The 15,396-nt window shown below is 38.7% G+C and overlaps 1 protein-coding gene across 1 annotated transcript; it reads right to left on the bottom strand.

Moving 5' to 3' along the window:
- Positions 1-9,998: 9,998 nt before the first annotated feature.
- SOST (sclerostin) lies at positions 9,999-13,538 on the bottom strand. The gene is made up of 2 exons (XM_009578420.1): positions 13,319-13,538; positions 9,999-10,420 (listed from the first exon to the last, which is right to left on the bottom strand). The coding sequence occupies exons 1-2, from the start codon at positions 13,536-13,538 to the stop codon at positions 9,999-10,001; spliced, it is 642 nt and encodes a 213-aa protein (XP_009576715.1).
- Positions 13,539-15,396: the final 1,858 nt, after the last annotated feature.

Genomic DNA, 15,396 nt, shown 5'->3' on the forward strand with positions numbered 1-15,396 from the left:
CCTTGAGCTTGCAGCCTGAAAGTTCTTACTTTGTGTACCTGCTGACTATATTTTACCATGTTTTGCATTTAGTATAATTTATCTACAGAGAAGGGACTGCTTTAAATATCTGTTATTTGTAACAGATGAATACTGTGACCTCCCTGACTAGAACTACTTTAAATATTCCAGCTGGTTTTAGACCTTTCAAATTTGCCTGCCTGACTAGAATTAAATTTAACTTTTAACATTGGCAACACATTGATTTGTGTGACAGTATGAAAAAGAATACATAGCAACACTGTACATATGGGTCCATTTTTTTTTTAGTCTATGGGTAAGTCCCACTGCTGATTTATTTAGTATTTAAAATACATTTATTCAGTGCACTTCTGTAAGGCAATAACAGATTATTCAGCTTCTCAACCAAAGCATGACCAGGTGCTTTTTCTTCTTTTCTTTAGAAACAGTCAAATGAATCAGGCCAGCATGTTCAATTTTTTTAATTTTTTTTTTTCTTTTTTACTTTTTTCCGCAGTTAGAAAGCATAGATCCATTTTATGGTTGTTGATACACCTTTTAATATCCTCATATACTCTGTGATTCTTAACCGTGGGCAAGAGAGCATGCTATAATTTTCTTCCTGCAGTTACAATCAGAAAAATGTCAGCTGAGAATTAAAATGTAAAATACTGAATATGCTAAGGAAGAGAGCTGTATTTGTTAATATAATAATAAAAGAAGACTAAAGAAACATCCAACCTGGTACCTGTGTAGAGTTTAATAACACATCTGAGTAAAAATATTTTGAAAAAACACTGCTACGTGCTGATTTACTACAAAGTATGTCCAAAAGGATGTGGGTTTTTTAAGGTAAACCATGTACTTTGCTTTGTCCTCACTGCTTGCAAAAAATGTAATTGAAATGAAGTCAAAGGAGAGAGCTCAGCTTAAATCAACTGACAAGTTAATCCTTGTTTACTCATATTCTAAGAGGTTATTAAGCTTAAGCATTAAATCCAAATATTCTTACCTGTTATGTGTATCAAGGTTATTTTCGAGAGATTAAATGTTACTGAGAATTCTCAGTTTTGGCTCTCAAGAGATGTAACTCATGCCTATGTATGTAACCAGACTAACACGGTTGATGCTTGATTCTGCAAACCATCACTAATTCTAGATTCACTGGTACTGAGAAAGCTATCTCTCCAAGAGCGCAGCATGCAGACATACAGCTGAGTCTTAACAGACAGCTTTTGTCTTCTTAAGAACATGGGTCTTGCTTAATCTATACATCCTGTGAACTGCACAGAAGTCCATTCTATAAACTAGAAAGAACAGAGTGTGAGTAGAAAGGGTTCTGAGGGTACAACAGAAGATTTTTAAGAACACTGAATTTAAAATGTGATTCTCCACCGTATTTCTGATATGAAGGGGGTGACAATGTGAGCTAGCATGAGGAAGGTTAGACATAGCTGTAATAGGAAAGGCTTCTCTTTGGCAACTATGGAATAATGGTCCAAAGAGTTCCTCATTGATGAAACATTTTGCAAGATTTTTTAATTTTACTTGGGAATATGTCATAATTATATTTGAGATTTTTTTGATACCTTAGTAATCAGAAGAAAGCTTTTTCACGCTTTTAAAATTTGCAGACACCTGGAAATTTCCAGTGAAGGTGTACTCTCCTGTGTAGTGAACATATTCGATATAGGGTCATTTTTCTCACTCAGTTTCTAGACCACCCCCTTTAGAAGTAGTCCCCAGAGTCTAGGTGTTCATAGCCCAATACTCAAGAAATTATCTGAAATTGTTCTTCTGTTAAGTGAATTTCTTGAATGTTAACTCATTTTAAATTGTCAGGTGCTGCAGATGTGAAGAATCCTTCCATTATTACTGCTAAATGTGTTTCTTTTTGCTGATTAGTATGGCTTTTTTGGCCTTTCATAAGTAGAAAGATCTTTTTTTAAACTCTATAAATGTAATCTGGGTGATTTCCTTTAAATACTGTCTTAGGATCCAGATGTCAAAAATCAGTACAGCTCCACTGAAACCCATATTGGTTGCAGTTTTCTCTTGGACATGATTTTCTTCTTAGTTACATTTTGGTTTTTGTTTTTTGTTTTTTTTAAAAAAGTTTCCTGGACCAGCTTCTCGTCAGACTTGTGTGTGAGGTCTCACCGAACAACCAGTTCCAAATACGTTTTTAGTATCCCTGCCATTGCCCCAGAGACTACTCATAAACTTTCTATAATAAGTTAGGGGGGTTTACATGAATGCCCTTAGGCACGTGTCGTTTCCACTGCTCTTGGGCCTTCTATTTGCCTTCTAAATAGCAGAACATTCTATATATATATATATTAAAAGTTATATTTTCACTGTTCGCAGAGAAATGCAAGTAAATTCATAGTCATTGGGTATAACGTCTGTATGTAACATGTACTTCAAAATAATAGCGGTGTATTTCAGTAAATATAGGGTGCTGGTGCTGCTGACCAGAATTATATGTTTGGGAGCTGTGCAGCTTAAAAGTAAATTGGACGTGGACTGAGTTTATTGCTCATGCAGACTGTCTGTTCAGACTATGCTACAAATCAGTTGCATACACATCTGATGGCCACTTTGAGGTTCCGAGCATCCCAAAATAATGAAAAACTAGCTAAAATCCTTAAATTCTAGACAGACAGCATTTCCAGCTGGAAGAAAGGGACATACTTGAGGATATGATGCTTAAATTCTGAAATTATGCCAGTTTTCCCAGTAGGGATATCCTGTTCACAAATTCCTGTCACTGAACCATGCTCCACCGAACGTTTGCATTTATTAACATTTTTCACTCCACAAAGTACTATTGTTCTGTTCTTGTTGCAAGTGCAAGTCCAAAGAATAATCCTTATGACTGATTGTTAGCTCTTGATGCCATGTTAGAGATGTTAATGACAAAACTAATTCTAGAAAAATGTATCTTTTAAAATTACTGGGCCTATTTTTGGCTCCGAGGAGGACCCTGGACACCTCTGATTTGAAGATTAATCTATTCAGAGGCCCATATTAATTGATGAGCAGGCTGAAATTTCACATGCATTTTCTCAATTCATTGGAAGTCTATGCAATTGTCTGTCCTCTCTCTCCCCTCAATAATGATTTTCTGATAGCGCTACTTTTGTTTCTAGACATGCAGAAATTCATCATGAGTGAAAAGTTTCTGGTTCTGAGCACCACCCTTAATCTGAAGAACAATTTTAGAAGAAAACTATCACTTTTAAAATTAACTTCTCCTGCTAATTTGACTAGAAAAAAATAAGGCCCTGCAAATAGCAAAACCCTCCAAATGGGAGAGTAATTACCTTAAATTAAGCCTTATTTCTGGTTATAAAAAAAAAAAACAAAAAACAACCAACAACCACCCAATTCTAAAAGCATGTTGTGCAGACTGGAAGCATTAGAGTTAAATACTGGCCATTTTACAGTGAAAGGGAAGGAAACAGACAGGAGGAAGGAAGGAAGAAGAGATTACAGAATCTGACAGATGTAAATAGTCTCAGAGGAGCCACTATGTCCCAAGGCCTCTCCTAAGGGAAGTTTTTACACCAAAGAATCTGGTAGCCTGAATGAAGAATGACATAATTTATTTATTTAGCCAGAGCTGAGTTGTTTTCTTAAGACATTGAAATAACCTCATGCCACAAGCATTAAATTGTTGGCGAAGTGATAAAGATGTCTGTTTAATTTAGGGGCTTGATAACCACGAAATAAATACACTTTTATTCCTTGGTTTGAGAGTATATTTAAATTGCCTGGAAAGCCACGAATAAGAAAGCTTGAGCCTGAAGGTTAGTACTACAAACGGCCTGATGTGGGAGTCTTCAGTAGGGAGATGCATGACTTTGGACTTGTAACTCAGTCACGGAGTTGGGGCTGCTTCCCTTTGAGATGAAAATGATGGCATTACCCTTATGGACACCAAACACAGACCAATGTTTCCACATCCTGGGTGCTGTACAAATTCATAAGAAGGGGACAATTTCAATCTAAAGTGCTAGTGCTGAAGTGTCATGACAGCCTTACCTAGATCAATTAGAATCTGAGTAGCCAATATGTGGCAAAAAAGTGATTCACACTGCATCACACACTGGATGTTCGTGGCACCAGCGTGAACCAGTCAGCCCCTGGTAGCACCAGGGAGAAGCAGGGCTGTGATGGATTACAAGCTTAGATACTAAAGTGACCAAAATGACACCAAGCTAAATGATGTGGTTGATACTCGAGAGAGAAGGGATGCCATCCACAGGGACCTTGACAGGCTAGAGAGGTAGGCCCACGTGACCTTTGTGAAGTTCAACAAGGTCCTGCACCTGGGTCGATGCAATCCCAAACATGGGTACTGGCTGGGCAATGAGTGGATTGCGAGCAGCCCTGCAGAGAAGGATTTGGGGGTGTTAGTGGATGAAAAACTGAATATGAGCCCACAATGTGCACTCGCAGCCCAGAAGGCCAACTGTATCCTGGGCTGCATCAAAAGAAGCGTGGCAGGCAGGTCGAGGGACGTGATTCTGCCCCTCTACTCCACTGTCATGAGACCCCACCTGCACTGCTGCGTCCAGCTCTGAGGGCCCCCGCGTAAGAAAGACATGGACCTCCTCAAGCAGGTCCAGAGGAGGGCCACAAAGATGATCAGGGGGCTGGAGCACCTCCCCCTTGAGGACAGGCTGAGAGAGTTGGGATTGCTTAGTCTAGAGAAGAGAAGGCTCTGGGGAGACCTTATAGCAGCCTTCCAGTACATAAAGGGGGCCTACAGGAAAGATGGGGAAGGAGTCTTTAGCAGGGAGTCTAGTGATAGGATGAGGGGCAATGGTTTTAAACAGAAAGAGGGTAGATTTAGGTTAGCTATTAGGAAGAAATTCTTTACTGTGAGACACTGGAACAGGTTGCCCAGAGAAAGTTGTGGATGCCCCCTCCCTGGAAGTGTTCAATTTAGCCATCCATTGTGATGCGGTAGAGGTGAGATAATGTTTTGAAGATTGTCTTTGTGTTCCTTATACTTTTATTTCAGAATTAGCAGGGCTAATGAGTTTTACCTCTACTCAGGTTTTACTGATTAGTTTTACTATCCTCTTTTCACAGTAATAACTTGTCCTCATAAAAGAGTAGTGAGAGCTTTTAGGATTGAAAGAAATAGCTAGTTCATGATACAGTGTCAGGAATGGTTAATGGGGACAGAAGAACTAGCATTACTTCCTTCCCTTTGGGCTTCAGGCACAGTACCTTTATTATACTCTAGTGAGAATAAAATTCATTGTGGCATCAGAAAATACAGAAAAGCGCCGTATTCCTAATTCAATGAAAAGACAAGAAGGCATCATGAGCCTTCTCCATGAAATGCTGCAGCCTGATGTTACAACTCTCCAACATTCAGTGTAAAAACTGTTCCCACAATTCTGGGAACAGAAGAGAGATCTACATCGCTTTGTACATTACTGGAAAAAAATGTGCAGAATTGTCTTTTGATGGCTCTAAGACTCAAAGGGGAGCAGTTGCACTGTTTTGTATAACTGAATAACATCAGCTGTGTTTGTTGCAAGTTCTGCAACTTGAGCTGGCTTTATTTTAAACTCAGAGTTATTTTAAAGGTGGACTTCCATTACTTGCCTATCAAGGGGAGTTTCAGTTTATTCAAATTTCAGGTTACAGCTGCACAGTATGTTCAATCCAAACTCAAGCTACATATAAATATGTCCTATGTTAACTTAAGACTTTTGAGCTGTTCTGTGCGCCCATATACTGCACTAATTTGAGTGAAACAAGCTAATTATAAGTTGATGTCATATGGCTAAAAAAATACATGTTTATTCCTTCTGTATTTCATGATGCTGACTTTCTCAACCACATTTGCAGAACACACACATAATGTGTTTTCTGGGCCTAGGGCCTCACTGGATAAAGTTATGTTCTTTATTGTGCAATTTGTAATTAAAAAGTTGAACCTCATGCAAAATCTTTGGGACCTTGTGGATACCAGTAGGCTGTTTGTGCTGCCTGTAAGTTTATCTTTCACTGAATAATAGCAGAATTGTATTTTTGCCAGAAAAAGAAATAAAGTAGGCACATTGACTATTTATTGTAAGTCAGTGAGTATATTGTAGAGAATGCGCCATAGTTCGTTGTCTACACAAGCGGGAAATAAAAACGGAGGACAAATGAATGTTCAAAGCTGATTTGGAGAAATCATGAATCCTATCTGAAAAAAGCAACTTGATTGTTTTTCTGTGGACTACCCATTATGACAGTTGTTCGGTTGCTGACAGGCAGCTGTCTCTGGCCAGGTGAAGGTAAATTCAGTGACCTCTTACTACTTATAGTTCAGTAGCACTTAAATTATGTACCATTGTGCTATTTTATTGCAAAAATTACAATGAAGAAATTTGCTCTTGACTGAAGAGTTTATAGTCCTGAAGAAAAACTATTTAATGCTTCTGTGAAAGAAGCGCACAGCAGGTCTCTGCCCATTATGTGAAGCCCCTTTGGAGTATTTGTTACTCTGAAAGAGCCTGTCCCATGTACGTCTTGTGTCCAGTAATGTTTCACTGATGTAAGGACAATCTATAAAGTCGCTCTGTTTTCAGTTATTTCCTCTGTGTACAGTATCAACATTTTTTCTTTGGAAAGAACTGGAAGTGTATAGATTTGGTGTGAAAAACAAACTGAAATTTCCTGCACTCATTCTCAAACCCCCAGTTAGAGATGGCATCTCCTCTGTACAGCATGTCCCTCGAGTCGTAAATAATGCTTTCAGTAAACATTAACATAGTTTATTAGAGCAGTAAGTCACTCTTTAAATTTCTGTCTTGTTCTAGAGCCCTACTAACAGCTGTAAGTAATATGTACTAATCTGAGGCTAAAATCATGTACACCTTTTAGAGATTTAAAAAAACAAAAGAGAGCGCGCGAAAATAAATAAATAAATAAACCCAAATGCTCTGTTTGAAAAGAACCCACGTGGGGGGGATGTAGCAGTCTCCCTCTGTGAAACATCCCACATTTTGATTTTGCCAGCTGTTTGCAGAACACTACTATTTCCTGTTCCTCTCCTGATAACGTAATTGTAAAAGAGGTGGTTGGAGGGGACTGTTTCAGGAGTAAGATTATAGAAGACTAAGCATATCTGCAGACTGCTCGTCTAATCCACTTTTAACCTGTGGTAAAAAACCAGTGAGAAACAACTGTAAACAGGATGGGCGTTGAGAGGAAATATAGTATCATAAGTGCTTCAGGACTCCCTGTCCATTGGTATTCTTGTAAAAGCTTTTATAACATGCAAAGAACCGATCATCACACGGTAAGTCAGAAAACTGCAAGATTCTGAATGGCAGCTTAACAGCAGGAAACATTTGCACTTTTGGTAGAAGAGGACTGTGTGGGAGGATTGGGGGTTTTTTAGAAGAGGATGTCTTTAAGGTGAAACATTTGGGAGAAAAGTATTACTGGTTTACCTGCAGCAGGCCCTATACTTCTGAACTGCCTGGAATCCTGCATGAAGTCTCAGATACAGTGGAGTAAGTCACTTTCACTGGCTTATCACAGTCAACATTTTAAAAACAACAGCCAGTAACCTTACATGCCAGTGAGACTGTGGAATAGCTTTTCAGAGGAACTGAACTGCTTTTCTTACTTAAGAAGCACTTGCAAGTGTTCATGCTGATTTCCTAAAATTAAGCCCCAAGTGCCAAATTCATAAAGCCAAAGATAAGTCTGGAAAATGTTGTCACAGGTATGACAACTATTTGTATTAGGTTTTTATATGAGGTATCAAGTAATAGTAGTGAAAGGACACCTTATCTACTGGCTGTCTTGAAAAAGCTGTTTATCTTTACACCTGTATTGAAAGATCTGCACGCTATATGCAGTCCAAGCTCAGTTTTTCCTGACTTCATTGGAAAATGTCTTTGTTTCTTAAAGAACATTGCCTTATAAATGAAAATGGGCATAGGTCTGCAATATCAAATTGTTAAAAAGTTTAACTGTTGCTTGGCAGCACTTGCAAGGGGATTCCACACTTTTTTTTTCAATGAGAGAAATCTGAAGCAATCAGATTTCAATCAAGAAATCTTGATTGACAGTTCACAGACTTCTTGTTTTCTTTGGTAGCTTTATCAGGTTGTGAACATATGAATCAGGAAATGTCACTGAGAGTAGGAGGGAAATTGAAATCGGCTGAGTTTTTCTTCTCCAGGGGAAGTAGAAATGAGAATATTGAAATAGTTCTGAGCTCCACATCTGCCCAGGAAGACTTTTTCCATGAGAAATGTCGTGCATTGGAGCAAGAAGTTGCAGGATGGAGATTCTTTAAAGATGTGTGGGTTATCAATTGAGAATTAAGGACCCTGACACTCTCTATCACAGAAATTGGAGTCAACACCCTGACTGTTCTGTAATTCACTGGCTTTGCAGCAAATCAGCTTTATACTATAGCTGAAAATCAATGAGTCTTCCTATAATTAATCATTGTTTCTACTTTATTAACAATGTATTTAAAATTAAAAATAACAGACTAATATTTTTAAAGCGGTATTCTCATTCTCTACATGGAAAAACATTGCATAAATAATTTCTGAGAAAAAAATAAATACGTAATTCACTCTCTGAAACAATACCTTTTCTCTCTAGGTTCTGGTCCCACATAAAATAATTACAAAATCTACCAACATCACAAATTTCCATAGTTTATATGATTTCAGCATAAACTCTACATAGAAAATAAGAACAGTGAGGAACTGTCTTCATCCCAAACTCTGTTCATCTGATACTAGGCTTAGCACTTCTACAGGATATATACAGGATGTGACGATTCACTTTCTAATAATATTCTTTAATGTAAAAATACAAACATTAGTCTGAATGTTGAGAAGCTAAGTAAAGGAAAGTTGCTGTCAAACTAAAGAGTTACCAAGGTTGCACATACCAAAGACTTTTCTAGAGGAATTCATGACTTTAAAATTAGCAGAGGCTCACTTTTAATGCAAAACCAGCACCTTATTCCCAGAACTTGGCTTGCACACTCTTTGCACTACGAAGAGTGTGGCCAGATAATCCAAACTCTACAGGATAGAAAATGTAAGTTGAGATATCTAAGCTGATACTAAAGTCAATTGTGTTCTACGAAATAAGGAATAATCAGTATCTTTTATGTTAAATTATGCATCGTTAGCTGTTTACAGGACAAACATCAGTGAGGTTATTTGGTTTGAGAGGAGCATCCATTTCATAAACATGCTCCACTTAGTAGAATTTGTTTAATTGTTCCTAAAACAAATCGTTGTCCCTAAAACAAATATGGTTTTAGTTGTCATATCTCAGTTTTGAATCTGATGATCTTACAGTCTGTTAATTAAAAGTATGAAATAGATTTGTCACACTTTTGAGAACATGAGTGTCGTATTTTGATTTTTGTGTTTTAGAGGAAAACAACTAGGGCATGAGGACATTTGACAGGATGTTAATTTCCCAACAATTTGACTTCAGTCACCATAACTGTTGAAATCCCTGCTATCACTGACTTTCTACAACTCATTCAGAGAGTGGTAACACTCCTGGTGCTTCCCTAATCGCTTGCTTGTCCTGCATCATGGCACTTTTATAAGTGGGAAAGGGATCTCAGTGTTCTCTTCACATACAGTGAGTAGAATGACGTCTAACAAAGTGTGATTGTCACCATAACAGCTTCACTTTCCTCTGCCTTCCTACTTGTACAAGCCACATAACCTCACGTGAATCTCCAAGGTGTACCTCTCCTCTCAGACTGAATTTAAGTGTTGCTACCTCCAGCTCGGTTTATCTCATTCTCTTATCAGGCCATAAGTGCTATAATCTGATAGACTTTTGACTATGTGAGCCTTTGACCCAGCTTAGCAGAAGGAATTGGAACCTACTGCAGTCAGAACGTCATGCTGTGGCCTGTGAGTGCCATTTGATGTTTTGTAAAATATCCAGAGCTGCTAGGCTGTATCACTCAGAGCCACCTTCTAATAAGCATTTTCTAACTCATGCTGGTTAGATTTGCTGCTTCTGGCTCTGGAGAGACGGGGCTTCTTGTTCTTCTGAGGCCTGACAGTTTCCTTTCCAAAGTCCTTCAGCTCAGACTGGTTGTGGTAGCGAGTGTAGCGCTTGCATTTGCAGGACGTGACAGCTCGGAATTTGTAAGTCCGAGTTTCCTCCTCAGGACAAGCCATCTGGATGCGCTGCATACGAGTGTGACCAGGAATGCAGCGATAATCCAGGTCATTCTGACGCCACCACTTCCCTCTACCAATAGAGTTGGGAAGGAGGTGTGAGGGGACACACTGACCAGAACAGACCAGTTCCTTGACAGGCTTGATGCTGCGGCAAGGCCCCTCTGTGACATAGCGGGTGGTTCGCATTTCTCTGCAGCTAAAGTCAGAAGCATCTGCAAACAAGAAACACATTAATTACTGACTACTTTCTTCCCCATCCTTGAGAAAGCATTTTCTGTTTCTGTAGCAGATGCCTAGCTCTGAGCTAGATACAAGCTGGACATCCTGAATAGCAGATTTTAGGAAGAGTATCTCCAAAGACTCACTTGTGCAGCTTCTGAGTATTTGGCTACTCTAGTTATGAGACCCTTGAATAACAATGTACAAATTGATGAATAAAATCCTTCTCTTGCCACTAGGTAAATTCCATGTCAGGGCTGTGCAGGTGGGCAGTGGAGCTTCTGAAGTATAACCCCAGCAGCAGCGGTTACTTCATGGGAAATTTTGATGGGATACTCCTGGCTTCATTTACCTATGGGCAAAACCTTCCCCCATTGCTCTAGTTTAACTCTGTTGACTTCAGAGGTTGACTCCAGATTTAAATGCTTTCGCAGCAAAGAAAGTGTTCCTTAAGTGATTTTTAACTAGCATAATGTGTTCCAGGTTAGGGAAATTAGCAGTTAACAACAGTGCTACAGAATTCCCACTCTTCAGGCATTAGGTTTTCCAAGTTTACTGCTCTCTGTGATAATCTCACATGTCCCACATAATTTCCTTCAGACAGCTAGAGGCATCTTCTGGTTGATTAGGAACCTTACAGTATTTTTTCCCCCATTTTCTCAATGGATAGCTATAGGCAAATGAAACATTAGGAAATACAAGATTTTTTAGCATTAAGGATTTAGAAAAACTTTCTGCTTGTAGGAACAGACTTTTTCCAAAGGTCTCTTTTGCCAGGTGACATGCTTGGCTAATTGACTTGTTTGGAAGATACAGAATTTGATTTTTGAAGGTGTTTATCACAGAACTTCATCTAGATAAACACATGTTAATGTTCTTCTCTTAGTCAAAAGGACAGTTTTAAGTCAGGAATGCTCCTTGTGGTGGAAATCCTCAAAGGTCAGCTTACAAATAGAAGGCTGTGTCTGTTAGGCCCATTCTCCTTGCCGTGCACAAGGTGGTTCCCTCCTTAGTACATCAAAAGAGAATTTTGACCCTGAGTCCTTAGTGATAGAACAGTATTTGTTCAGACATTTTAATTTTTCTTTTTCCTGTGAAGTACAGAAACATAATTTTTAGTGCTCAGGTTTATATTTATCAGAGTACAACTAGCAATATTTCATTTTTTAAAAGTTTTAAGGACTGCATTAATGAAATGAAACAAGCCTTGTCATAATGCTGTGACAAAAATGCTGGCAACTGAACTCCATGTGCACTTAGTCTAATCCTCCCAAGTTCCCTAAGCATTTAAGAAAATTATATCTATGTAAAAAATAATGCTCTGAATCAGATGTACCACCACAGCACATAGGCAGATACAGTTAAATATATAGGCATTTGCCTCAGCTATATAGGTTTATTTTCTGTGCATATATGTCCTGTCCTGAATGTGTGCACGTTCCACATACTGCAAAATTATTCATGGTCTGGTGTAACATCATGTGCCCCGGGAAGGTCTGGCTGCTTTGGATCATCATTTTGATTCCTGGTGTTAAAGATGTCAAAATAAGTATGCAAGACCATTTTGTATCTTGAATAACTGTCCAGTCTCCTTCACTCTCTTAAGTAAATGTCCTTTCCACTTCAAAAAATGTGCACATACCAGTGGGACAGATTTCCCCCAGTTGATGTCAGAATAGTAAGAGGCTAAAAAATGAAGGTATTCAGATGTAACAACAAAACCAACCTGCCTTGACCTGGTGGTTGGTGGGGCTGCCTGTGAGAAGCAGAGTGCTCCCCCTTTTAGGGATTTAAGACCCTTATAAAGTCACACTCTGAAAAACATTACTTCATATTTTTTTTCTTTTAATATATTGTTAATGCTATGGTTTTAAACACCTTAACTGACAGCTGCAGCAGAAAAACACAATTCCCTTCCAGTTGTCCCCAGAAAAAGGTGGCTAGCTCAGATCTGCAATGCACGAGAGGGGAAACTGTAAGTTTGACTCATCGCCACATGCATTTGGTAGCCCAGTGTGTCAGTCTGGAGGACCAAGTTCACCCTATTTGCCAGCAGAACACTTCTTTAAAACTACCTTTCTCTGTTTGGTGCTAACTCCCCACCTTCCATCTCTCCTCACAAAGCTTGTGTTTTGCATCACTGCTAATGTTAGATATTTGGCCAAATGCAGTGACAATATGTTATGAAGTATGACAGTGCTGTTGAAGTAGCTAAACTGATTCCAAGGTTGCACACCTCTGCAAAATAGAGTCCCCTCCAATTCATTTGAGCATGAATTCCCCTCGGGAGTGCTTTAACTGTTCATAACAGCTTTTTTGGCTGCTGGAATCTGGCTGAAAATCTGGCTGTTGGCAAAGGACACTGAGCAGCACACTTCTCTCATCTAGTTGAATGCAACCTCCATGTGCCATTTTTGCTGTATGAGCTTACACTTCACTAGTGTGACTCTTTCTAAATATTAAGAATTTATATTATTATCTCCACTGTCAACCCATTGCCCCATCCTAACATCAAAGAGAGAAAAATGACTTGTGATATTTCCTCACAGGGCTTGTGAGCACAAAACACAAGAGAAATTTAAGTAGTATCTTCTACAGGTTTTATGTATTGAAGTTGTGTCTGCAGAGAGCAGCTGGGCAGAATAGGAATGCATATTGCAGTACCTAAGGATTGTTCAATATACAGACCACATTTTTCATCAGTAAACTCTGGTATATCCCTTCTAACGTTTACATTGATACTTCTTCAACAGTAGATGTAACTCCCTATCACTTACAGCATTAGGTCCACATCTAAAGGTTTTAATAAATAAACATATATGATAGTAAGTATTCTTTTTCAAACTGTCTGTTAAAGTCCAAAACAGTAATAATGATGTTATTTTTCTTACCGTTAGGGTCTGGAGCTTGTTGTATGTGTCTTCCTCCATGCTTTGCCTGGTTCATTGTGTTGTTGTTGCTGAAAGTCTGCTCCATCGGTGGTTCTGTATTTTCAGTGATATCAGGAATGATTTCTGTAGCATCATTTTTAAACATCTGCCACCCTTCCACAGATCGAAATGCAATTTGTATTAAGACACAGACAGAGCACACAGCCCAAGAGATCTGCATGGTGGCAGCTCACAGATTAGCTTTTCAGCACCCTGACAGTCTCAGATCCCAGGCAAAGCCACATTATTCCCCTTTTTTAAATCCTTTTTAGAACCAAGCCAGCCAATGACTGTACAAAGTGGGAAGGGCCAGACAACAACTCATTCATCTCAGCTTTTGTCTGCATGAAATAAAATGGGTGTGTGGGGGTGGGTTAGTGACAATATTCTACAACTTCTATGTAAAAACTTCTCATATGCGCTTCATTTTTGTGCCTGGCAACAATGGTGACTGAAAAGAATAGGATGAATTGCAACCTGACAAGTCTTTCTGCAGTTTTTTCTAACCATGTTAAAAATTAAAATCTGCTTCTACCTCCATATTTGAATCTTTGGCTATTGTCTTTTCCAAAGGTTTTTCAGACTTTTTATTTTTATTGCTGTTCTTCTTCTTCCCCCCCACCTCAGGTATAAAGTTAAGCAAATCTAGAAACTGTAGCTCAGTAGTTACGCTTTTCAGTCTCTGCAGGCAAATGATTGGGGGGGGGGGGGGGGGATAGCTTTTTTTTTCCTTTACAAAATAAGGAGCTCTACATTTTGTTTCACAAATGTACTGGAAGAAACAGGAAAGAGCTTCTTTTCAAGATGAGAAGTTGTTTTGTTTAGTTTTCCTTAAAAAACAGGCTACTTGGAATATGTTAGTTAGGGTAAACAGCCAGGATGTTGTACATCATACTTTTTGATGTGCCCTTTCTCACATTTTTATCACTTAAAAAAAAACCTCAACATTTGCTTTAAATTCATTGCATACTACTACTTCTGCTGACATTCTGCTAAGTGTTGAATATAGGACATTTGCTTATTTTAAACACAAGAACATGACCAGACTGATTTCCGTTCATGATGCAACCAACAAAAAGAGAGAATTGATGACCTTATGTCTAGGGCACCTATGCCCAAGATGTATTCATGTGTCATGTTTTAAAATCTCATCTATGGTATTCTTCTTCCTTGCAAAAATAAGATGATAGTGGTGATAGTTGCATCATTTCTTTGTCTCAAGACCACAAACACTTTCAAGTTATTTGCAAATGATGTCAAGCTAAATATATTAATGGGAAAGCATCTCAGCTTTTAGTAAGGTTAGGTACTACATTGTGCTCATCCTCCTACTGAAAGCAAAATATTTGCTTAAAGCAGTAGAGGGACACCCATGTGTGTTACTGCAATGTTTGTTGCATACATCCTCATGAAAATATTTCATGTAGAAGAGATTCAAAAGTGATTCACTGACTTTTCCCTACTACTGTAAGACTCATTATCTAAGGCTTGCATTCCATTCTGACAATTTCCCTGACCTGGCACGGAAACCAGGTGTCACCAAATTTAAAGTGGAGGTGTATTCTCTCTTGGTGTGACCTTGATGATAAATAATAGATTTAAACAACAGCAATGACCTGAGGACATTTCACCTCTTCAGCCTTACGCATACACAGAGACACACACAGCAGATGCACTAGCGGTACTGAGTTTCATGAGCTCTAGCCTACCTGCTCTGTACAATGGTCCTTTCCTAAAATAATAGCATCTGAAGTATCTTGTGACATGCTTTCTCTCCTACCCTTTCTCTCCACCCAAAATTATAGAGATTAGCATTCTCAGAAGAGCCCTCCTTTCCAAATATTCCAAAGAATCTCTAAAAGCAATTGTGCATTGTGTTGCATACAACTGTGTACCCTTACTGTCTGTTCCCTCTCCTCCAGCCCACATCTTATGTATCCTACCATCTCAGAAATTACTCTGTTTTTATGGAGGGATACAACATACTATTTTCTTTTTACAAGATTTTTTTTTTTCTCCACAGCCAGTCAGGATATCTT

The sequence above is a fragment of the Fulmarus glacialis genome, unplaced genomic scaffold (assembly GCF_000690835.1).
Source record: "Fulmarus glacialis isolate BGI_N327 unplaced genomic scaffold, ASM69083v1 scaffold10470, whole genome shotgun sequence".
Taxonomy (NCBI): Eukaryota; Metazoa; Chordata; class Aves; order Procellariiformes; family Procellariidae; genus Fulmarus; species Fulmarus glacialis.

Coding starts and splice junctions, on each gene's coding strand:
- SOST (XM_009578420.1), bottom strand. CDS start 13,538: ATGCAGATCTCTTGGGCTGTGTGCTCTGTCTGTGTCTTAATACAAATT. Junction 10,421..13,318: donor ACAAGCTCCAGACCCTAACG/GTAAGAAAAATA, acceptor TCTTGTTTGCAG/ATGCTTCTGACTTTAGCTGC.